Below are 24,852 nucleotides of genomic sequence, written 5' to 3'. Positions count from 1 at the left end.
GGATGCGATACTGGACCTGATGGTCACCAACGCAAGTGAGCTAATTGGTGACGCCAAGATTGGAGGCAGCCTGGGCTGCAGTGGTCATGCAGTGGTGGAGGTTGCAGTCCTGAGGGATATGGGTCAGGCGAAGAGTGAAGTCAGGACCCTGAATTTTAGGAAAGCAAACTTCCAGCTGTTCAAGAAATTAGTCAATAGGACCCCCTGGGAAACTGCCCTCAGGGACGAGGGAGCAGAACAGAACTGGCAGATCTTTAAGGATGCTTTCCGTAGAGCGCAAGAGCTCTCAATCCCCAGCTATAAGGAATCAGGAAAGGAAGGCAAGAGACCGGCATCGCTGAGTCGAGACCTGCTGGTCAAACTAAAGGACAAGAAGGAAATGCACAGGCAGTGGAAGCAGGGACAGGTATCTTGGGAAGAGTATAGGGACGCTGCCCGATTGCGTAGGGATGGGGTCAGAAAGGCCAAGGCATGGCTGGAGCTGAACTTGGCAGGGGATGCAAAGGGTAATAAGAAGGGCTTCTATAGGTATGTTAGCCAGAAAAAGAAGGTCAAAGAAAGTATAGCCCCCCTGATGAACACATCTGGCAACCTGGTAACAATGGACAAGAAGGCTGAGGTACTCAACAATTTTTTTGTCTCAGTCTTCACTGGTGACCTCTCCTCCCACACCTCTCATGTGGATGGACTGCAAGACAAGAACTGGGGGAGCAAAGTCCCTCCCACTGTAAGAGAAGATCAGGTTTGTGACCACCTGGGGAACCTGAACATACGTAAGTCTGTAGGACCTGACAAGATGCATCCAGAGTCCTGAGGGAATTGGCTGATGTAGTTGCCGAGGCACTCTCCCTGATATTTGAAAAGTCATGGCAGTCATATGAAGTCTCCGGTGACTGGAAAAAGGGAAACATTGCACCCATTTTTAAAAAGGGTAGAAAGGAGGACCCTGGGAACTACCGACCTGTCAGCCTCGCCTCTGTGCCTGGGAAGATCATGGGTCATGCAGCCTTTCTATGCTTAAAGGGTGCTTATAAGAAAGCTGGTGACAGATTTTTTAGTAGGGCCTGTTGTGATAGGACAAAGGGTAATGGTTTTAAACTAAAAAAGGGTAGATTTAGACTAGATATAAGAAAGAAATTTTATACTGTGAGGGTGGTGAAACACTGGCACAGGTTGCCCAGAGAGATGGTAGATGCCTCATCCCTGGAAACATTCCAGGTCAGGCTGGACGGGGCTCTGAGCAACCTGATCTAATTGAAGATGTCCCTGCTCACTGCAGGGGGGTTAGACTAGGTGACCTTTAAAGGTCCCTTCCAACCCAAACCATTCTATGATTCTACTGTTTGTCAGTTGAGCCATGGTAACCATCCACTCCATGGTGCCTTAGTGGTCTTGGTCTTGGCACATGAACACATGATGAACACCTGCACAGACGATACCAGTTTGTTTTATTCAACTAATTTGACTATATATCTGAGTTTCTATTTCTGTAGAGGAAGGGGATAAAGTTTACTGCAGTAACAACGTCTAGCTGGGGAGGGGCAGAGTATGCCATAGGTGTAACCTAAATGCTTATGTACACGTGCGCGTGTGATGAAAGGGTGTCATGCACAGTATTATACATGTGTAATGTTTTGTTATTTAAATGAATGAACTAAACCAAACAGACTTAGAACTAGAGCTGGAAATTTCAGGTGGAGGTTGAAGTAAACTGGTACATTTTTATTTCTTCAGTCACATATACCTCAGTAGACATATTTAGACTGTTCTGCGATCTGTATACTCAGATCTACTTTCTGTGTTTAATGGCACTGTCCCATACTATCTTGGAGGCAAACAAGAACAGTAATGATTAAAGTAAGACATTGATAGCTGAAACAATGCATTATTGCTCTCTGATTTTCTGCCAAATCTCATTTTAACACGGAGCTTGTGCACTACCACTGACCACCTCAGTTGCCTGAATGTATGCTCTAGAGCCGTGGGAGTGTACAGGTAGCTTTGTTCTTGTGGTGTTGTGCTTGATTTACTTACTAAGTACCGGTATTTGCATGTGTGGAGATATATACATACCTGTACAGCCTTCCACGCACCTGCTGATATCTCCGAGCGCTTTAGACTTCTCCTTATTTCGGAAGTGTGCAATATTGCTTCTTAAAGGAGGGCAAATAAGAAGAAAGAATTACACAAGACATGCTTAAAAATACACCATTTTTTTTCTGTGTGACCGAGAGCCCAAATAAAGCATATTTGACTGTTGGAACCAAACATGCAAGTAGCTTATAAGCGTTGCCCAACAGTTTGCTTTGCAGATTTAAACTGCATTGCTTTTACATCCAACTCCCACAGAAAAACATCTCTCCTCAGGGGAGGACTGGTTAATGGTGAGTCATCCCTCTTCCCGTGCGCTCAGGTATACCTGTGCAAATGCAAATCGCTGCCTGGAAACCTGTTACACCAGATCCTGGATCGCCTGGCTGAAATTTTTTTTTTTTTTTGGGTTGGGGGTTTATTTTTTTTTTTTTTTTTTTTTTTTTTAATCTGGGAACACGGTGGCTGAGTGGTTTCGGAGCTCTGTGAGTGTGAAAGTTAAACATTTCCCACTGGTAAGGGGAGGGGAAAGAAAGAAAAAAACAGACAGATAACCGCATTTCTTTCATGTGCTTTGCTTCAGACCGACACCGGTGTCCCCAACGCCACCCGGGGCTCTCGAGGGAAAACGGGAGATTCAGAGGAAGCGGTGGATGGCAATAGGCCTGAGCCAGAAACGATCCTCCAGATGTGCCAGGCCCAGGTTGCCGAGCTGGAACAATGGCTAGACAAAACTAAAGTGTCCCTGAGATCAGACCCCCAGACCCCTGAAATGCAGCAGATGGTGGAACTGCAGCTTGCTGATTGCCAGGTAAGGTGGAGTGGTCAGTTTGCTGCTGCCATCCAAACAAGTCACCCTTCCCTGGGGTGTGTGTCTGCAGAAAAGCTGTGCTTACTGCTTCTCCTTTCCCCGCTTAATCGGCTTCGTTACACTGTGCAGAAAGCAGGTAACCGCTTGGCTTCAGTTTCAGGTGCAGCTTTCCAAGGGCTTAGTTAAAATACCTATTTTTAGAGTTGGGATCTTTATGCATCCGGGGGATTTAGGTAGAATTCTGGAGTATTTTTAAAGCTTTGTTTTTCTTTGGATTATTTTCAGAAACATGGCTCGGTATAGTTTGAATCCTCTATTAAATGGCAATTTTTCATTGGTCTCAATCATGATAAATCAGCTAGAAGAAAAGGAATATTTTTTTTCGTTTGACATTTTCACTTTCTATTTTTGCCAGTGTGATTTAAAAGACTGGTATAATATAGCTTCCATGCTGGTAAATTCTTCTTTTGCCCTTTTTGCAAAAAGCTGCCAGCATAGGTAGAAAGATAGCGCCTTTTCCCCTGCCCTCTGTGAGCAGTGGCGATATTTGGGCCTACTGCTGTACTTCTAGGGCAGGCTCTTGCCCCTGATGGCAGCGGAAGGAAAGGAGTGGGTGGTACCCTTTGGTGAAAAAGCGTGGAGAAAAACAGGACTGGCATGAGGGGCTGGGGTGGGTGGGAGTCCTGGCACGCAGCTTTTTTCTCTGGTGTGCAGATTAAAAGAAAATGTGCAGGCATGCCACTTTTGAAGTTCCCTGCGGTGACAGTCTGGTGTATCAGTTTGCTTCGAGCACTGAGTCTAAAGCAATGAACTTCACTCACCATAAAGGAGCCAATACCAAAATGTCCCCATTTTAAATTACTAGGAGATATTTCCAGCTGTTTTGTTGTTATTGTTAGGTGGGGTTTTTTTAATAGGAAGTGAGTCCTTGTCAAGAAGTGCCTCTGGGTTTAGGCTGTGATTCAGCCAAGTGCTCAGGTGCTGAACTCTGTGGTAATTAGGATCCTAAATGCACCTAAGTAGCTGGCTGTGTCTGGATCCCATTCAGCGTTGATGTCAATGTAGGCTTCGACAAGGCGGTTCCAACCAGTAAAACCAAGCAGGCTTCAGGCAGCTGTAAGCACTGCTGAATTCCTGTCGGCTTTTAACAGTTTGGCGCAATGTTAAGACATGAACTTGGTGGTGAGTTTTTCTAACCTAGTCAAGATCTATGCAGAAAAATACACATAGCACAAAGCAAAGCAGTCTCTAGATATGGCTGTATGACGTAAAGCAGTTAATTTGTTGCAGTTGATTACTTTGCAGTTGAGTACCTGTCTCCACACTCACCTTAAAATCGTGAGTTTAAAGTAATGCGGAGATGCACTTTGATTCACAGCAGCTTGAATCAAAAACCAGATCCCAACAGTTTACAATGGCCCGGCTGACACATGGTAATGTTACTATGTTTTGGTAATTCAGCATCATTCCTCCCAAAGGGTGATGTGATCAGTCTGTGCACTGCCTCCTTCTCCCCTGTTGGGGTGTGTTGTCTTCTGGGTTGCATCTGAATGGGGTCTTATCATTTCTGCTCTCCTCTTTCATTACTCCATATCTGAGTTAATATAACTTCCTGCAGAGGCTGTTGTTTGAAACAGTTTTAAGACTAACTCTGTATAAAATTTATTTAATTGTTCAGAATAAAAAGAGACTATATTGGAGAAAATCTAGGGACTTTCAGCTATTTCTCTTTTTGCCTGTATGTTTCTAGTCTTTTCAGACAGGGGAAGTGTGAGCATTGACTTCAGAATGTTATTAGGAAAGGAGTATTGTACTTCTAAGAATGAATAATTACCTGCTGTGCCTTCTAGGTGATGTTATCAGAGATTGAACAAAAGGTCAGTTCTTTACTGGAAGATTGTGGAGACAGTGCAGATTACCCACAAGAGACAGAGGCTCCTTCCCTGAAGCTCTCTTTCCCTGAAGCTGAAGGAAGTGAAGTGCAATTTGGAAAAAGTCCAGATGATGCTTCAAGACAAATACAATGAAGATCAGGTAAAGCATATGAAAGTTATGCAGAGTGAGAGTGAGAGAGTCACGGTGCTTTAATGTGCTGTAGTTGCAGAAGAACAGTTAGAGCTCACTATGTGAAGCAAGGAAGGGAGAAAAGTCAATCAGAAATGTCAGACTTGCTATTATTCTACTTTATGCTGTATAATTATTTGTAGTTTGCAGCAAATAGTGGCTTTTTAATCCACCCTGAACAACATCTTTTCTGCTTTAAGGGCTCAGTAACAGAGGTCAAGATTTTGTGAGGAGTACAGGAAAAGGATAAAGTTTTTTTTGTTTGGTTTGGTTTTTTTAAATGCCTTTAAAATGCCATGATGTTTGTCTCTGACTATCACAGCAGAGAGGCCTTTAAGCAGTAACTTTCTCTTTAAAGAATGCGTAAATGGCAAGGGCAGTGACTGCCACCTCTCCTGCGCCACAACTGCACGCTCTTTGCTGAGTTTCCCAATGGGTGAGACAGTAACTCCCAGCTTCAGAGCTAATTCCCGCTCTGTTGTGCAAGGGGCCAGAGAAGCCCACCTGATGTGTTTGTGTAAGAACAACCACAGTCTCTCTGGTGCTGGAGGAGCACAGTCTAAAAGGGAGCTTGCATGGCCCAGGAGAGAGTTAGTGCTAGTAAAGGCTCCTGTTGAAATATCTCTGTGAGCACAGACAGATAGAAAATCCAGGTGCATGAGCAAGTTTATAAGCATAAATTGCACATCCCTATAATTTGGTCAAACAATAAGAATGGAGGGTTAGTATCAATTAATCTGCTAACAGGAAAAGCAAAACAAGCCTTGTAACTGTCAGGGAGAGAAAAGCGAGGACTTTAGCAGCAGGTTAGAATGGATCAAACTTCCAGTAAATGGAACTGGACAGAAATCTTTGCAAGAGTAGCAACTGTGTTTCATGCACTGCTGATTCTATGTATGGTAAGTCCGAGACAGCTCCACTTTAGCCATTTCCCCAAATTGCCCCTGCAGTTTCTGCCCTCTTGTCAAGTCTGGAAGCCTTCCCGCAACAGTTCTCTTTACAGATTCACAACAGGGAGAGGATCGACCCAGAGCCCCTTGAGATTCTACACTCAAATGGCTCCAGCACGCCCCAGCTTGCCCTTGCTGAACAGCCACCCATTTGGCACAACGGTTTCCAGCACCCACAGGTAATTCTCCTACCGTCCAGGAGCCAGGCTGCTCCACGTCCCCTGTGGGTGTCGGGGGATAGCTGCATTTATTACCTGCTGCAATTTTCACTGTGGGATCAAGTCTGTCAAGGGTAGGTTTCAGCCACCCCTCTCCTCCAGGATTAGGGGAGTTTGTCAGGATGGAGAAAGGCCTCACCCCTAAAATCCCATGTCCAAAAGGTTTAGTAATGCTACAAAGCTGGATGGTACCCTGACACTTGCCTTGTATGATAATGATTCAGATGGTATCACCCATTCCTCCAATCTCCTATCTTTGAAGCATTGATGTATTATGAAATCTGAATCTATATATTGACATTGTGTTTGAAGATTAAATTGAAGCTAAAGCTTTGTGAACCTTTTCCCATGGGCTAATTCACAATGGCTTTAAGGTTGTTGTTAACAAAAAAATTCTGTGATGTTCTGTGTTCTGTAAACTACTTCTGTTTTGCTAACTGAAAATTAACTTTTGCCTTTTTCATGCTATTAGAAAAGAGTTGGAGAAAATGATCCAGCCTGAGCTGCTAAAATTGCTCACTTTTCACTCGACACTCTCTTTTTAACTAATGGAACTCAACCTCATATTTGAGCAAATCCCCATTTTCCCTTGTCTGTTCCTCTGTATAAGCATGGCAGTCGATGGCCTTTAAATTTCCATATGTGCATAATTTGTTTCTGACTCATCGTTTTTGCTTTTAAAACTTTAGCTCAGGCAGAAATACATTCCATAAAAATACATGTTTTCAGGAAACTGTTTGGTAAACTCATGTTTACACATAAACTGCATTTTATTCTGATAGATGTATTCCTATTTTCTTTGCTAAAAGAATTCATGTAAAATGTGATTGGAAAAGCACAATCATCATTTCAGATTAATATTGTGCACACAACTGATTTTACTGTCATACTATTCTCTATGCACAGGACCTGAAAGTAAAAGCAGCTGAGCAGAAAAGCGTCATTGACTTCATTGAATCATGCGTAGAAAAAATGCAGCCACAGTTTGAGGACAGCATGACTCAGAAATTAGAATCAAGGTACAAAATAACAAAATCAGTTACCGGATTCAGTGATGTAAAACTGCCTAAACCTGCTGAAACTTTGCAGTGGCACCATTGGTTCCGTGCAAGGATGTGTGCCTTTAGAAGAAAAATTGCAGAAGCTGGAGATTTCTGCCATCAACAGTCTAGAGAAATGGGAGTCTCATTTATGTGACACCCTCTTTGATATTGGGTTGACTCCGGTGTTTAGAGTCAGTCTTGATATCAGGCAGGACTGATACCTGCCATAAACTAAAGCAGGCCCATCTGGAGGCAAGTTGGGTATCTCTGTTCACAGCCTTTGCTGTACAAATGCACAGAGATACCCAGCCAGGTTTAAAGGCAGCATCTTTGAAAAGGGGGCATTGGGATCATGCACCTTCCAGCATGGAACCAAGACATGCTACGGGACTATGCTCCCCATATTGTCATTTCAGAGATGGAGGCTGCCAGCAGGCCCCTATGGTGTTTCACAGAAAGGGAAAAGCCCATAGAAATGTATCAAAGCTTGGATTAAAGATCATCCATGCACTTGGTTTCACTCTGGTTTTGAGGCAGGAGCAATAAAAACTAATCTTATTCAGGAAGTCTTACAAATCTAATTTTGCTTGTTCTGTTTCAGTATTTGCCATTCTAACAATGTTTTCTCAATACAGCAATGGAGAATCTGATCCAAAGAGCAAGCATGCTGATCCCACCTTACCTCCAAAGGACCAAACGGGTAATAAATGGCAATATTTACAACAAGAGCTGTCATCAAAGATGAAATCTCCTCTCTGCCAGCTTGTGGAACCTCAGGTCTGTTTAAGTTCAGTAAAACACTCCTTCTACAGGCAGTTGGTTGTGATAAAGATAGCAATTAGTGTATCTTCCTGCATCATCATATCATGTCTCTTCATCAGATAACTGAAATCTGTGCAAGCGTTCTCCAGAGGAAATTGTTACTGCATACTGTTTTCATGACTGTCTTTTAATTTTACTTTGAGGTAAATAATGTCTCTGAAGTAGTGACTACCAAGCATAGTGTGGGAGCACATAGTTGTAATTAACATTCAGACCAGATGTTATCTGCTTAATTCTTTCAAGAGAACTAAGAGAGTTAGCCAGCAAGCTCCCAGCTGATTTTCATGGATGTGGGTTAAGTCTCAGTTCTTGCAAGTGAGAACATTTTGGTCAAAACGAATCTCTGGCTTAAATTTTGTTCTGCCATTCGCCATTGTGTTCTCTCTTTCTCACATATCAGAAGCAGAGTTTGGACTGCAACAAGAGTCTGAACAGACTGCAGAATTTTACTGCTTGGACAAAACTATAATTTCTGTTATTAACAGTTTTGTTCACATTAAATTAGAATGACTAGTTCCCTGTTCTCTAAAATTACTGCATTACATGGAAGAATATCAGTCATGTAAAAGGATGAATGTCAGCTCTTTTTCAGGCAAGACTTACACTGCAGTGGGCAGTAGGGCTGCCTTAACACAAACTACAACTTGTAGCCTGTGAAGCTGGGAATCAGAGACTCCTTTTTCAGTCAATCTGCCAACAGGGCATAGCCTCCCCAACTAATTTTTGCTGGTAAAAAAGGAACCCTGCTATCCAGGTGTTTTATATTAATGCCTTGAAACTTTCATTTCCACGCTTTTTGAGAGGAGTGTTATCTGGTTGCCCATAGTCCTGTCTTCATTTGAGCTGTTCTTTTTCCAAATGTTAGATTACAACGAAGATGAACATGCTGCCCCGAGGCACATTTGCTAGTGCAGGAACCCCAACTGTGGAAGAACTGAAAACTTACACTGTCCAGCTGGGAGACCTAAGCCAAGAAGCAAATGTGGTGCATGCACAGGTAAAAATGGCATGTCCTAGCATTGCAAAAAATACCAGGGATTCTAGACACAAGACACTGTCTGGCACTGGGAAACATAACCAATAATCATATTATTGCAGATGGCGTTCCCTGTAGTGTAGCTTTTGCATCAGGTATGGACTATAATGTAGAAATCAACTTAGGATTTTGAAAGGAAACATTTCAGGTTTCAGCTATGATACTTCTGCTACCTGAATGCAAAGATTTGCTAGTGTCAGTAAAACTCCTCAAACTGTATAAAGCAAGGAGCGTGTGAATGATTTCAGTAAATCTGCAGTATTGGAGCTGACAAGACAAATTGTGTTGTGCCCTTTCCTGAGATTAGAGACCTATAAGACCACAGTCACTCCCAGTACATAAAGGGTCATTGTCTCAGCTTTGGCCTTGACAGCTCTGTATATTACATGCATATAACTGTCTCATCGAAGTCTGTCCCTCAGTATTTCATTAATTCCATTTTATTATTAGCTGACTGAACCTCTAACCTTATACAAGTGAATAAATTTTATTCGTGCCTTGGGTGAAAGTACTGAAAATTTCTGACTTGCTGTTAACCAGGATAATGTGGCAGAGGAAGTCTCTTCCAATCTGGACAGAAAATTGTTTGAGCTGCTTCTGGCAATCAGCCGATGTTTGAATAACATGGAGGAGATGTTAAACACCTCAGTCCTCTCCACTGAAGAGGCAGCCGTGCAGCAGGCTCTTTATGAGGTAACTGTCCTAAAGCATCCAGGGAAGGAGAAACCCCAGTGGATTTCTATTACAACAGAATATATATGGCCTGATATTTCCTCTCTGTTTTGCTGGTGTTATTCCTGAATAACACCACCAAACTATTTGGTGTTGCACAGATTTGGGCCTATTGCTTTTAACAACAATTATCAACTTGAGTCCTGCTGCCTTTTACAGGCATTCCTTAGACAGAGACCATTTTCACTCATGTTATCTTTCTTTCAACCCTTTAGACTCTTTCTGTTGAGCTGCAAAAGCTTCACGCTGATCTGAGTGATAAAAAGGATGATCTTCTAAAGTCTATTAGCTGCGCTGGTGGGAGCACAGATGTGTTCTGTGAGTGCTTTAACAACTTGCAGGCGCGGCTGGAACAAACTCAAGCTGCCACTGCTTCAAGGAGCAACTCAATGAAAGCTGGGCTGGATCATAATAGCAATTATCAGGTACTCCACTGCCAAATGCACATCTTGTTTCACAGCATCTGTTAGACTTGTCAGTGTTAATGCATTTGGGTTACAGATGAGCAATCTATAATGGGCTTTCTTTTTTTTGGTACTAAACAAACTTGTCTTGGCCTCTCAAGAAGCAAATTAATTTTGCTATTTACAGTGCTGTTTGCAATGCTGACTACCGTAGAGGCGTTGATCACAGTAGAAAATTTGCATGCAGAAAGGATGGAAGTAACTTGGGATCCCATGCACGCTGAGCTACAGGCTAAAGCAAGTTTCTCTGTGTAGAGATTAGGCGAAGGAGGGTTTTGTATATTCTTTCTGCTGCTGTGTGGACTCAGGAGGGGCAGGCTTCTTCCCTCCTGATGCCATGTCTGGCACTGGGCTACTTTTAGCTATGTATTGGAGGTTGATTTCACCCTTTGTATTTACTGTTCCTTTAGATTTTGTGCCACAGTAGCAGAAGCCATAGTTTTGCAAATTTGCCTTTTTTTGTTCTTTTTCGGAAAAGCAGATAATGAGAAACTTTTCTACAGATTCTGATGATGGGCTAAATCTACTAGGTATGAATGGAAAATACTCAGATCAGGTATTTAGGCTGAAGTAAGGAAAGAAAACCTGGTCTTTGAAATACAGTTTCCAGTGTCCAGCAAAACTCCAGTGTGCTCATCATCTGCAAGTCAGCCTAGCTCTTTACCTCTTTACTGCTGAATAATAAAACAGTTCCTTTGAAGAACACTGGGATGTTGTCTTCCAACAGTAGCAGGACTAGTCTTGCAATGTTCACTTATGCAGAATCCATGGAGCTCCGTCAGTCGCCAGTAATGGGCTCATTTTCTCATTTTCAGAAGAGAAGAGTTTGTTTCTCTATAGGTTTCACAGATTTTTACAGTCATAGAGGATCATTGTGACAGAGTAATCTGCTTTCTTACACTACACGGACTACAGAATTTCCCTCCCTAAATTACTGCTTTAAGCCCATAATGCACATGCTTTATTTTGTTTTTTTAAAGAGGAAAAAAAGTGCTTTTGCTGTAAGAGGTAACCATTTTGTTTGCTATGTAATTTTGTCTGGTCATTACTATATTCCTCATATGTGATATACTTCTGATGTTTGTTTCTTTTGCAGAATGAAACCAGGCTGCTTTACGATCAGTTAACTGAGAAAAAAGCTACTCTGCAACAATGCTTGAATGCAATACGTGGACATAATGTTTCTGAACAGCTTCAGGTAATTTCATTCGAAGGAAAGGAGAGGAAAAAGTCTCAGCATCAGCTATTATTTCCAGTTTTCTGCAATCTATTAAGTTTCATATTTTCTAAAGTTGAGTCTCACTTAGGTTTTAAGAATGGAGGAAGGAGAGAGTTCGCCAGCCCTTTTTTTTTTTTTACCCCCACTACACCCCAGTCCTTAGTCAGACCTAATTCCAGTCCTTTTAGTAGTTGGAGTGGAGGAACCAGTCTCTCCACAACCTCTCAGAGCAAATATACCCCACACTACAGGAAGAAAAAGAGCTACAAAAAGTACAGCACATCACACATTATGCCTTTTTATAGGCAAAACTAGCTTTTTGTTGTGGGAATAGGGCTCCAGTATTTATATCTACTCATTCAGCATTTATGAGCACTTTATCACATGGCATTTGACGAGTTAAGCTGTTTTCTTTGACCTTCATAGGGATTAGCAGAGAATTAAAAATGAACAGACTGCATATCCTCCCCAGAATGGTCATCAGCCATCTATCTACTTGTTGGTTAAGCAAACTTTCTTGTTACAGGCTCATAACCTTGTTTACAGGCATAATTTTCTGCCAGGCTGAAAGCTATTTTCAGAACTGCTGAATCCCCTAGCAGGGACTGCTGCCTTAGATATATTCTGTCAAGTAACCACTCGTAGAAGAGTAATGCCAGAAGTACATAGCTTTCCTTCCTTCAGAGAGAACCTGTCTCAATCCATCCCTGACTGAGCCTTTCTACTTCATAAGAAAAAATGGTATTTTCTGAGTCCATGGTTCTTTTTAATGGCTGTTCTTGAATTAGTAAACTGAAATGCATGTTGAACGTTGGACTGAGACACAAGACCTGAATTCCCTTCCTGGCTGTGCCATGTGAACCCAGTAAGCTGTGTCCTGAACAGTCTTGTCAAGTTAGCCTATAAGCTCGTTGGATCTCAGGGTCTCATTGTGAACTTACGCAGTACTAGCACAGCCCCTGGATCTGCTGCACTACTAGTGATAATAGAAAGTTTAATGGAACAGAACTCTTCCTAATAGCTTATTTTGTCCTTAATTCAGAAAACTGATGCCTGTGCTTTGGAGCTGCAAAACTTTGAAAACCAAGTAGCAAAACTGAGAGGCCATGGGGAAAGATTTCAGTTACCTACCACCTTAATCCAGGAAGCTTATAAATTAGAGGTAAGAGCACAGTACAATTTCCACTTACTCAGCAAGGTTTGATTCTTCTAAGCGAGGTATTTTTAGCATCAAAAGGCTGATGGTTATTTTGCATTCTGGGAATGTGTGTGTGGGTTTGTAGGATTCATTTCTGTCCCTCATGAATCACTAAACTGTGTTTACATTGTAGGATGTTTTGGATGACATGTGGGGGATTCTGAAAGCAAAGTATGTGGAACTGAACCCTCCTTCCATCAGTGAGAGCCAGTTTGAGGACTTACTTAATGGATTTGCAGAGCTGGTAGCTATTGGACAAGAGAAGATTGCACAAGATCCAAAGCAGCTAACGAAAAGCAGAGCAGCTCTACAGTCTCACCTGGAAAATCACAAGGTATAAGATGCTTATCACAGCACTGCTCAGATCAGCATAGCAGGAGCACTATTTTCTGTGACTGGTTTCTCTCCAGTGTTATGGAGAAGAATAACTAGCTCATAGCATAGGGGAGGGAATGGAATATGTGCAGAAAGCAAAGCAAAGTTTTTCAGTAGACCAAAATAGAACCCACTAAAATATGAAAGAGAGGTTGTTTTGGTGATAAATTAAGATTGGGATTTCAGTTTTGTCAGTCTAATACTACTTCGGCTTACATCACAATAGATTGATGTGTGAGGAAAACACATGTCCTTCTAATTACTGTCAATAAATCAGTAAGGTTCCTGAAATTGATGTCTAGCAATTCTAGCATCTTCCTACAACATCTTTGTATTTCATATGAACTGAAGGTATAAATGTATATCTTTTTCTTTAGAAATGTATAAATGAAAATAGTGTATGCAACTCATCTGTGCCAGGGGAGGTTTAGACTGGACATTAGGAAGCATTTCTTTACCGAGAGGGTGGTCAAACACTGGAACAGGCTTCCTAGAGAGGTGGTCGATGCCCCAAGCCTGTCAGTGTTTAAGAGGCATTTCGACAACGCCCTTAATAACATGCTTTAACTTTTGGTCAGCCCTGAAGTGGTCAGGCAGTTGGACTAGGTGATCATTGTAGGTCCCTTCCAACTGAAAATACTCTATTCTATTCTATTCTATCACTGGTTCTTGACTAACTGTAAAATGATCAGTAACTGCCCATCTTGGGGTGATGCAGAATTTCGGTAGAAGGCTCCTGACTCCAGCTATGAGAGACCCTGAAACTGGCTACTCAGTGAGTCTTCTCTGTCTTCTTCATACTGTTGCTGTGGGTGTGTGATCTCTCTTAAAGAGCAAGCTTTAACTTGGTTTTTTTTTTTTAGGACTTTTTCCACAACCTCATGACTCACATGGCTTTCATGCAAGCATTTTCCAAGAAAGTGACTCCCTCCATCCTACAAAAGAGAGAGGAATTCTGGAGAGAGCTGGTGAATGAAGTCAAGTTGTTGGAGCAGAAGGCCTGCCAGTATGGTATACACTTAGAGAGCCTGTTAAAGGTAATCAGTCAAAAGAAACCCAGAGTAAAAGCTGGAGGGAAGAAGGAAAAGAGTTGTGTCTAGGGGAACCCTTTCCACACCAGTGATTCTTTGGCTAGTAGTTGTCCTTTGCTGTCTCCATTGGACAGCAACAGTCTATTACTTGTTCTGTGTGTGTCAGTAAACTGGCTTTTTTCCTTGAAAACCTCTGAAATGGACATTTCAACCCATTACTCCGGCATGGGTGGGACTTTATGACTTATTGCAGTAATTTTTGAGTGCCTGGGCTGACAGGAGAGCCATTTAAGGCACAAAAATACCAGCACCACTGTAAAATAAAACCTAAATATTGATCTTAAAACACCCCAGAGAATGAAAAATTAAGTATACCACTTTGAAATAAGAAACCTTGAAGATATTAGAGAATGAATGAATTAATTCATCTGTGGTGAAATCATGTCTCACTTTAATATTTTCATATTATTCACCTATTTTCGTGTTTTGTTTCATTAAAGTAAGAGCTGCTGATGCTAGAATAAGCATTAAGGCCTCAGTCTGGTGTAGCAAAAGTGCAGATAGATGTGTGCTATGTTAATGATGCAATGTATTTTTTAGGAATGGGTGGAATTTGATGATGAATGCCTAGTTTTCAATAAGGAGTTAGAGGCACTTGCCTCTACATTGCCTTCTGTGAATTTGGTTGAAGAAACAGAAGAAAGATTAATGGAAAGGATTGCACTTCTACAGGTATTTATGTGTCTGTCTCTCTGACTGGTTTTCTTCATGGATCTGTAGAGCTTTTTGTCCTTGTGTGTGGATGCAAGCTGTAAACTTACTTTTAAAAGTAGCAGGAGATCAGGCTGCTAATTTCAGCCAGGGGCTATAAGTTCATGTAAGTGGGAGTAGTGACTATAGGTTCTTTAGAACTTGGTCTTCAAATGCAAATATTTGGGAGAAGATAGTGTGCAGGCTACATGGATCCCAAGGACAGCAGGGAGCCTTGGTGTGAACACAGAGCCACTTCTTTGTAATTCAGGAACGATTTTCATGCCATGATGTAAAACCTATGGAAGAGGAGAATCAACCCAGTGGCTTCCAATATATGAACTCCTGGTTGCAATAGAAGGTCTACAGGTTTACCAGCTCTTTTTAAAATTCTGAGAATTCAAAATAAGATGTCCTGATTTCTATCATAACAAAGAAACTAAAATTCCTTTTGTATAGAATGGCAAATAGGCTCCTGGCTTGTTCCCAGCTGCATCTCTGATGGCAGAGCTACACCTTTATTTAGAACCTCAAGTCCAGTTGGAAACATTTTATCTATGTTTTAAACACATTTGAATATAAGGATATGAAAGCAGCCTTTATGGTTGTTTCATAAAATTAAGAAGAAATAGTGTTCAATAAACTTAGTGATGTATCTTCACAGAGTGCTCTGCATTCCTCACAGGTTTGACCTTTCTCAGTCTTCAGAGGACCCACTGTATTAGAAATTTTTGAATTAATGAGTCTTTGGGTCTATATTGAGACCAGTTTGATATTTAGATGCATAGACTATTAAGGCAAAAAGGACCACTATGATCTAATATAGTTGACTGCATGAAAGAGATCATTGGATGTTCCCAGAAAATTCTGAGCTACAGTAAAGCTTTTGAAATAAATCAACAGTAGATATTTACAACCACAGTGGCCCTCTGTGCTTTTGATGCCTGTCACGCTGAGACAGGAGACATGCAATATTTGCATAGCCATTGATGGTGAAGTTGCTTGGTTCGCTTTGGTTTTTTAAGTAAGTTCTTAACTAGCTTTTCACTCTTAAGTCTTTAAAGACATCAGAAACAAAGTAGTAAGGCTTTAGAAGATGCTTTTGGAGGGAGTCCCAGCACTGGAGCTTCATGGTTTCAAGGACGGAGCAGAATAAAATTCTCTGGGGCTTAATTCCTGTGAGAGAAATATCCCTATTAACAATACTGTACAAGCCCCTTACGCCTGGAGAGAAGTGAGGTACTTGCACATCACACAATTGCTATTTTCTGCCTTCTCCCTAGGATTGATCTACTTCCTGGGGTTTTTTTCTTTTTTTTCCCTTTTCTCATTTTGACCTACCAATGAAGTGTAGCAATGGTAAAATGATGCTTTGTTTTTATTCACCTGTCTAAGCAAACGAGACCACTCCTATGTCTTTTACTTAATGTGTTCACTGTTCACTCTTCATTCCTCCGTGCCACCATTATTCAATAATTATCCCAACAGCTTCCTTCAAAACACTGGTAACATTTTTTTAAATAGGATAGAGCCAGAAGGCCCTCTAAGAACAGGAGGGCACTAACTTTCTGCTGAGGACAGTCATATGTTTGGACAATGTAGAGGTTTACATGTGTCAAAAAAGCCCATCATAACACAGTCATTCTGATAATGTATGAAATTATATTGAGATCTGTCTTGGTCTATCCAGGGGAAAAAAATAAACCCACATTCCTGTGTTACTTTTGCATGTAATGAAGTACAGATTCCTTCCATTTGGAAAATAAAATACATGACAGAGGAAATGTGAGATTAGAAAGTTAGAACAAATGATACATGTTTTGCTAGCTGTGTTTCCAGTTTTTAAAATATTATTGTTTTGCAAACTTCCCATATTCTGACAGCAAATCAAAAGCAGTGTTGATGAAAAGCATGCCAGGCTGTACCAGATGGTGAAAGAAGGGAAGAAATTGCTAACTGCTGTGAGCTGTCCAGAAATAAGAAGCCAGATTGGGAAGCTGGAAGAGCAGTGGTTGTCTTTAACCAAAAAAGTTGGCCATGAACTACACCGACTTCAGACATTACTCAAACTCTTGGTCAGGTGGGTATAACTCAGAAAGCAATTAGAAATATCAGCTAGAAATTAGTTTCTGGCCTTCTATAGATGTGTTTTCTGAAATATGACAGTGAATTAATAAGTAACATAACTCCTTTCACTTAAAAATGAGAAAAAAAAAAAAAGTGGTGATGAGAAGAGTGGCCCTTTATTACACAGCTGATCCTCTCTCATTGTGTAGACAAGTGCTTCTCTTCCTGCTTATTTTTGTAGGACAAATATTTTGATTGCTGCCATTGCAAAGTCAGTGCATCTAGGTGAGAGTTAGCTGCATCGTGCTGCAGTTCGTACATTGGAAGTGTTAACAGAAGCTCTGATCGTGCTGCCCTAAGCATTTTGGCCTGCTACGAATGCAGGCTAGCCTTGATTCCCATGCAAAGGCATAATGCGCCTGTCTGTGCACATACACTATCTACCTTACAAACATTCAAGACCTGGCTGAAATGCTGCCTCAACTTGTGTTTTGAAGCTCTACAAAGGGGAAGGACCCAAGCACACTCAATGCTTTCACATGGCCCAAGCCAACTGTCAATGCAGTCCTGGCAGTCAGGTGGAGACGGTTTGGGGTTCTACAGCCCAATCCACCTGCTGATGTACCAAGCTCAGCTTTCCCTGCACCTGCTCTGTGTGCTCTGAGCTCAGGCTGGCTGGACCCATAGTGCGGACAGAGCATGCCAGTGTTTGTTGGTATTTACCTCTGCTGTGTATTCTGCACTGTATCTTGCAGTGTCCACAGTCTCCTCTGGTGGTTTTGTCCTTCAGCAAAGCTCTTTTCACCCATGTGAGCTTGTCCTGGCAACTGCTGGGTGGATACAGAAAAAGTATGTTTTCAGGGAGAGCAGACCAGCAGAAAAGAGCTGATAGGAACAGTCTCGTATGTACTTCCAGCAGAACTGCTGTGTTGCACATTGATCCATGCTGTATAGCCATGCTTCCGCAGGGTTACATAGCAGGATATGTGCCAGAATCGCACATGCCTCTTCACAGAAGGGAAGACAACTTGGAGCGTGAGAAGTGTATCCTATACTCAGCTAGATGTATGTTTGTGTGTTTTGTTTTCTTCTTGTAGCTACAACAGAGACTCGGAGGAATTAATGAAATGGCTGGATTCTGCTCAGCAGAGAATAAATTTTTGGAAGGAGCAGTCTCTCAACGTGTCACAAGATCTTCCCACCATCAGGGATAACATCAACAGCTTGTTTGTAAGTCAGTTCTCCTGCCGGGTTTAGATAAGACATCATGACTTCCGGTGAAAATGACCCTTTTGAGTGGTTTTTGTATTTGTCATGACCCAGAAGCTGCCTACAGAATGTAGCACTGAATGGCTTTGTGCCCCAAAGCCAACCCATTATCTGTGTGGGGAGCCATGAGGATGGGAGGCCACCAAAGACCTTCCCTCAGATTGCGAGGCCAGCCAGAATGCATAAATCAGAATGGAATCCTTGCGTAATGAGCTCTCAACTGCAACATATCACAGCCCAGCCAGGATCTCTTATGCATCCACAGTGTAATAGCATGGTTTCTGTCTTGCTCCTTATGCCAAATACCAGATACAGCAGTTCAGCCAAGCTGCTGGGCCCCTTACCAACTGAATCTGGAGTGTGGGCTCAGGGAGCAGGGGTGAAGACAGCAGGGCTGTGAAGATGGTGAGCCAAAGTCAGGGAAGAAAAACATGCTGAATTGCATTTCATGTCTTCACCTGCCCCCCTAGTGCTGTGTTCCCCTTGTATGACTAGCCAGGAGGTTCAGCCCCAATATAAGGCCTGACAGAGGGAGTCTTGCACAGTGGGAAAGCAAAACGTCTTGACAGTTGGACTGGTAGGTGTGAGCTGGCCGGAGACTCAAGGACTGGGGTTGCTCCCTGGACCTCTGTGTGAAGTGAGGATCAGGATATTCCCAATCCCTGTGGAGCAAAAGGTGACATTCAGCATTGTATCAAGCTGGGCAGAAAAAGGCCTTACCTGCTGCCAGAACATGTTGAGTTTAGGTTTTCTGAACTTTACAAACTTGCTAAAATCTGTTTGTGGAGGCAGTTCATCCTGTGATTGAAAACCTGGTTTGTCTTCTTTATTTAAATAGATACATAAATATTTACCCTCTCTTAAATTTCTCCCGTGCCCCTCAGACATTCTCTAAGGAAGTTGATGAAAAATCTTCCCTGAAGTCATCTGTGGTGAGCACTGCCAACCAGCTCTTTCACGTGAAGCAAGCTGATACTGCAGCACTTAGGTCATCTTTGGCAAAGTTTGAGCAAAAATGGGGAGAACTGATTATACAGCTCCCAGCCATCCAAGAAAAGCTTCACCAGGTGAGGAGAAACTCTGCTGCCATCTCTCAGTTCAAGCTAAATAATTACTTGAAAATGTTGTTGCTGAATTCAGACGGCTGCTGCATAAGGCCCGCAAAGCGCCTCTTTCCTAATTAGTTGTCTGTATTGCTTTCAGAATATCCCCAATATTGTACTCCAGTTTAATTATTGCAGTGTTCTTCCTGGGCTGTTTTGCACACATCTATCATCTTTACAGTTTTATATGAAAGTCTGTTACAATTAGAAAGAATTTTATTTCAAATTTCTGAATTCTCAACCTTTTCTTAATTTAAGTCATATGCCCCTCTGGAGCACAGGGCTCACTTTCAAGTTCATACCCTGATAATTGCAATTATAGTGCCTGAGCCTTTCTAAAAATACAGATGTCATCTTCCTTGATATTTCTAACAAGCAGAGTGTAGAGGGTTCATTATATGCTTTACCTCCAGCTTCAGATGGAAAAACTTTCATCGCGGGAAGCTATTGCTGAACTAATGACCTGGCTGGACCATGTGGAACAACAGCAGGGACATGAGGAGCCAATAAATTCACAATGTAGTGCTGCCCAAGTCAGAAGCCTTCTTCAGAAGTACAAGGTAAATGGGAAGCTGTAAGCCCAGGCCTTCTGCAAGGTGTTTGGCTATAACAAGGACGGAAACAACCTACAGGCGCTCTCATATCCTTCCCCTTGCTCTCAAGAGGGTTCCTCAAACAGTCTCAAAGGTGCCTGAACATCTTCCTTTATAAAAACCTTTTGCTTCCATGCTGCACAGAACACTGCCTGCCCTGCAATACAGCTACTGCTCATTGTGTTATAATCTCCTTTTCCTCATGCTGTCCCATCTGTCTCACTTGTTCTCTCTCTCTTATATTTAGATTATAAAGTGTGTTGAGCAGGAAAGCTTTGCTCCCTTAGGAAGATAGAGTATGTTTGTGCTGTGTTTTAGTCTGCCTTTTCAACAAGGAGTATGTCGTAATTTTGGAGCTCCATAGCCAGGATTAATTTAACTAGAGAACAAGGTTTTTGAATATTACGTTTCATCAAAAGAGATAAGCTGCTAGGAAAGAGGGACAAGATGAATGTCCCTGCAGAGAGAGACTGCAGCAGACTCTTGGCTCTGTTGACATGCTAAAGCACCAATAGCAGAGGCTGATTGCCCCAGCCACAGGAAGGATTCAAGCCATGCCATGCTTGTACCTCCATAGATGCCAGGGAGCCCAACTTCAGGGCATGAATCCCTACAGAGCTATATTTTTCTCTGCCTATCCAGAGCTACCGAGTGGTGCTCTGGGCTCAGACAGGACGACAGTTCTCTGTCTGCAGCTGCAGTTCTCAGACACTTTGGTACTGCACGTAAGGCAAGTGCCAACGTAAGCATTTCTTTCAAAGTGCCTTAGTGTAGCAGATATATAACACTTCGGTCTATATCAATTGGATTTGGAAGTTGGAACATGAGGTGCTTTTTAACCCTTTGGATATTTAGAGATGAGTTTGTAGGTGTGCCTTCTGCACTTGTCAGCAATGTGGGGATGTGTATGCTGGGGAGAAAGCTGGGATGAAGGTCATGAATTCCTACAGGGAAGCAGCTAAGGCTTCAGTCCCTCTACTGTGGTATTCCCTGGTGGCTTTTTTCTGGGTGCTACTATGTACAATGAGGAGCCCTTTCCTCCCCTCTTCTCCTAAGACCTTCTGAAATAAAAAGGCATTCCCTTATGTTGTTCTCACTTTGCGCATAGTTTATCACTCATCTCTGTGGGCAAGGACACTGGTGCTGGAGGACACTTTTTCCGATACTCTATTCTGATACCAGATATTTGATAAAGGAGCACAAGCTCTTGTCTGCATTTGTCTGTGAGTTGTAGGAGTGTGGGAAGGCCTCAGTCTTAGCCTAATCTGGGCCCATGGCAGTGTGATGGTATTGTCCAATGGATAAAGTACTGGGTCTGGTATCCCTAGGTTTTATTCGCTGCTCCCGCACTAGCCTGTTCTTACCTTAAACTACTCACCTAATGATAGTGATTTTCTGCAAAAGTTTCAGTGGATGGAAATAGCTACGCAAATATAGAACAGTAAAAATTGAGAATTATTCCTACAGCCAGGTCTCTTTCAGAAAAATATTTTAGGCCATGGTTCAGAATAAGCCATGGATGTCCCGTAACTATGCCTTGAAGCATCATTGGAACTGATAAGATTAAAACTGCCAAACTAATTGGTTTACGTTTTTGTTCTTCTTTTTTTTTTCTCCCCTCCAGGAATATATGATGGAAATGAACTTTAAACAGTGGATGGTAGATTTTGTTAACCAGTCACTCTTGCAGATGAGCACTTGTGATGTGGAAAGCAAGCGGTATGAAAGGACAGAATTTGCCGAGTGTCTTGGAGAGATGAACCTGCGGTGGCACAGGCTGCAGGCATCTCTGAACAAAAAGGTTTGATTGAGTTCTCATTGCTTTCTCTCACAACTCTGATCGTGCCTGTGTCGGTGCTCTGTATTTTGCAAGCAGCCTTTCTCCCTGAGTCTGAAAACACTGTTGAACACAGTGAGACTCCCTGTGCTCTCTGCTGTCTGTCCATCCTGCTGTGGACAGCCTATGGAGTGGTCTTGTAGCACATCAGCTATCAGGTGGTGGGAAGGCATCCAAACCTCAGCAAGGTCTGGGAGGGTAAACTCTCCTGTAATGTGCAGGTAGGGAAAATAGAAAAAAATCTGCTCATCATGAGAGCCTGGGATTTACACTAGTTGACTGTGTTAGGTGGAAAAAATAAGATTCCTTATATGAAGAAAATACAGTGAGTGACATGTCAACAAAAAAGACCTATATTGAGAAAACCATGAAAAAGGAGGAATTCAGGGTAGTGTCTGCAGGGGAACCTGTTAGTGAAATCTGTTAAAGCTGTGAAAGTTGGGGCATTTAAAACTTAATTGGAGAAAACACTGGATGGTTTGTGGAAAGGAGAGGTGCTACACTGCTTGGTACAAACAGCCAGGCCCTGCTCAGCAAACACAGCACCAAAAAAGCAAACAACCCCTCCACATGCCATACGATGGGAATGAGAAATAGGGATATATTAAGCTACCACCTGTTTTCCTGTTGTAGCAGTTGGATTTGCCAAAAAAGTAATTATTAAGTAAGTAGTGTTGACAGCCGTGTTCAGATGGGGACATATGACCCTGCTGGAAAAGGCACAGCAGGGATCTGTTCCCAGTCCTGCTCCAGCCCTCCTGGGTCACTGGAAATGGGTTACTCTGTGTCTGTGTCCTCCTCCTGCAGTAATGAAATATGCTTTCCCAATGGAGTGCTTTGAAGATCAGCAGCTGATAGGCAAATTCTACATGTAGACTAACTATACCAGCACATCTTCTGTGTTTCTGTGCAGAAAATCTGTTTAAGGCAGTGCCTCAGAATTACTTTACTCTAGTGAGGCTAGAAATAATCCATGCATTCAGAATTAGATGCTGGTGCTTGTGTGCCCCAGTGCTAATGTGACTCATGCGACACAGAAAAGACCAGAGGAAGGTTAGCATCCCAAAATGCAAACGTGAGGCTGCTGGAATGAATCCCTCTACCAGCACATTCCTCTTTCATCTCTGTTTGTCTCCTGAACTTACAGGGCTTTGGGAGAAGCTGCCCTCCCTGAATCTAGATATAAACACTGCTGATCAAACAGAAAATTCCCAAATTTTTCTGACTCAGAAAGTCTTCCAGAAACATTTTCAAGTGGAAAATTCAGTTCCTGCACAATTGAAAAGTTCCATGACGAAATTTCAATTTTGTGGGCGAAAAAATTTATCTTCTCTAACCATTTTCAAGAAACTGCATTCTAAGATTTAATGGATCCTTAGGCTAAAATTGAAGATAGGAGACTTGAGGTCCCTTGCTTATTAGTAGCTTTGTTGGTGGATTTTAGGGAGAATGAGGTTTTCAGACTCCATATGAATGTGCCCATGTAGCCCAGGGTCCCCGAACTTGTCAGATCTGCAGCTTGCCAGCTCCAGAACCAGCACTGCCTTGTTTCCTTCCCAGGGAAAAGGTCAGATCCTAAAGAGCCAGTAAAACATTTTAGCTTTTCCTTTGAAAATATTTTCTCTAAATAGTATTTTCAATGTAAATATTGTAATCTCAAATTTTGTCATGGAAGGGGGAGCCCTATTTCTGCCCATCTCTAGGTTTAAGTAAATTAAAATAGTTCTGTAACTTTCAGATACAAGACCTGCAACACATTTTGGAGGATATTACTGAAAATGAGAACAAAGCACAGACTCTACGCAACTGGCTGGAAGCTCAGAGTGATCGACTGAGGTCTTTACAAACCCCAGCAAGTCTGATCTCTGCACGGAACACATTAGATGATTGCAAGGTAAAGCATTATATGTGTGATACTATTATAAAAAACATTTTTAGCACTTTGCTGAATCCAAACTAAAGAACTACACAGAAGTCCTAGAAGAATACTACAAATAATTTTAATTAAAGCATGTTAGGTTCAGGTGATACAGAGCCAGATCCACTTTTGATGTGAATTGCTATTTTAAGGTTTTTTTCCTCCAACTGAAGATGCATCTGCTGTTGTTCCGTGGTATTTGGAGTGTTGTGCAGCAATATTGTAGATCCTATTCTGAGATGCCTCCAAAAGAAGTAGTTCTCAGTTCAGCACAGCCATGGCAAAAGCTATCGATTCCATTAGTTTGAAGAGCTCTGTGGTGGCAGTGTCGTGGAAACTACACAGTCCATTTGGAAAAATAGCAACTCTCTATACTCCTGCTCTAGAATGTAGTCTCTCTGCACCAGCCTCAAGAATCTGGGTGTACTTTGGTTTTGTTGTGTTTTTCTAGGCATTAGCTCCCTCAAAATTAGTGCAGGTGCAGCCAGCTAATAATTGGCTTCTAGTACTCTGACAGTCTGCTGTTCTCACTCAGTACAGTGTTCCCTTTCTGTTTTTTAACATGGAATATTTGTTCTTTCATTGCCATGGTTACGTGTCTCTCTCTTGTAGTAAGCTGCTTTTATTGCCTAGTGCTCTGTTACACACCAAGTTACTTGTCTCTCTGAAGCACTCTGAAATGTATCGAGGGGCCAGAATGGAAGAAAGGCGCAGGGTATCTTTGACTAAAACACTAACCTGCTCACATCAAGGTACAGTGCTAGGATGCAGGTGGCTAAAATGTTTCATTAAAATTAATTTGCTCAATAAAAATGAGGTCCAAATTTGAAAATGTTTTGGGGACAGTAAGTGGGGGGAAAAAAAGGTCATGGCTTTAAGTGTAGTACACAGGAAAATGTTCCGTGTACGGATATTTACTCATGTTGTGAAGAACTTATTGCTGAGCTTTCCCCAGCATGTCCCCAGCTTATAATCCTGCTGATTGTGTTAGGGGAGAAGTTATTCTCCGAGGCATCTCCATTGATTTCAGTGGGGTTTCTCCCATGGGAGAAAGCCTCTGACTAAGAGGACAAGCTGAAAATAACTTTCTAGAAGTTAGGATGTCAGGGACCCTGATATTGCAAAGTCAGTTCCTATCTATAGGTACGTCAGGGATAAAAGGAAGAGTAGGGAAAATGTGGGCCCTTTCTGGAAGGAAACGGGATACCTGGTTACCTGGGATATGGAGAAGGATGAGGTACTCAATGATTTTTTTGCCTGT

The 24,852-nt window shown here is 42.1% G+C and overlaps 1 protein-coding gene across 1 annotated transcript in view; it reads left to right on the top strand.

Moving 5' to 3' along the window:
* LOC104081964 (nesprin-2-like) overlaps positions 1–23,567 on the top strand; it is a gene marked incomplete at both ends in the record, with an annotated part of 42,317 nt that extends 18,750 nt beyond the window's left edge. The window contains 20 exons of the mRNA XM_009584898.1: positions 2,675–2,902; positions 4,868–4,936; positions 5,970–6,095; positions 7,041–7,153; positions 7,224–7,368; positions 8,865–8,996; positions 9,576–9,728; positions 9,983–10,192; positions 10,713–10,787; positions 11,328–11,429; positions 12,493–12,612; positions 12,782–12,982; positions 13,887–14,060; positions 14,655–14,786; positions 16,688–16,884; positions 17,969–18,101; positions 19,025–19,207; positions 19,657–19,803; positions 21,461–21,637; positions 23,412–23,567. Of these exons, the coding sequence (XP_009583193.1) occupies positions 2,675–2,902; positions 4,868–4,936; positions 5,970–6,095; positions 7,041–7,153; positions 7,224–7,368; positions 8,865–8,996; positions 9,576–9,728; positions 9,983–10,192; positions 10,713–10,787; positions 11,328–11,429; positions 12,493–12,612; positions 12,782–12,982; positions 13,887–14,060; positions 14,655–14,786; positions 16,688–16,884; positions 17,969–18,101; positions 19,025–19,207; positions 19,657–19,803; positions 21,461–21,637; positions 23,412–23,567 (2,973 nt within the window). The remainder of the gene's footprint in view (positions 1–2,674; positions 2,903–4,867; positions 4,937–5,969; positions 6,096–7,040; positions 7,154–7,223; positions 7,369–8,864; positions 8,997–9,575; positions 9,729–9,982; positions 10,193–10,712; positions 10,788–11,327; positions 11,430–12,492; positions 12,613–12,781; positions 12,983–13,886; positions 14,061–14,654; positions 14,787–16,687; positions 16,885–17,968; positions 18,102–19,024; positions 19,208–19,656; positions 19,804–21,460; positions 21,638–23,411) is intronic.
* Between the last annotated feature and the right edge of the window lie 1,285 nt (positions 23,568–24,852).

Source organism: Fulmarus glacialis, unplaced genomic scaffold (assembly GCF_000690835.1).
Source record: "Fulmarus glacialis isolate BGI_N327 unplaced genomic scaffold, ASM69083v1 scaffold4599, whole genome shotgun sequence".
Classification (NCBI taxonomy): domain Eukaryota; kingdom Metazoa; phylum Chordata; class Aves; order Procellariiformes; family Procellariidae; genus Fulmarus; species Fulmarus glacialis.
This window is presented reverse-complemented; position numbering and strand designations above follow the sequence as displayed.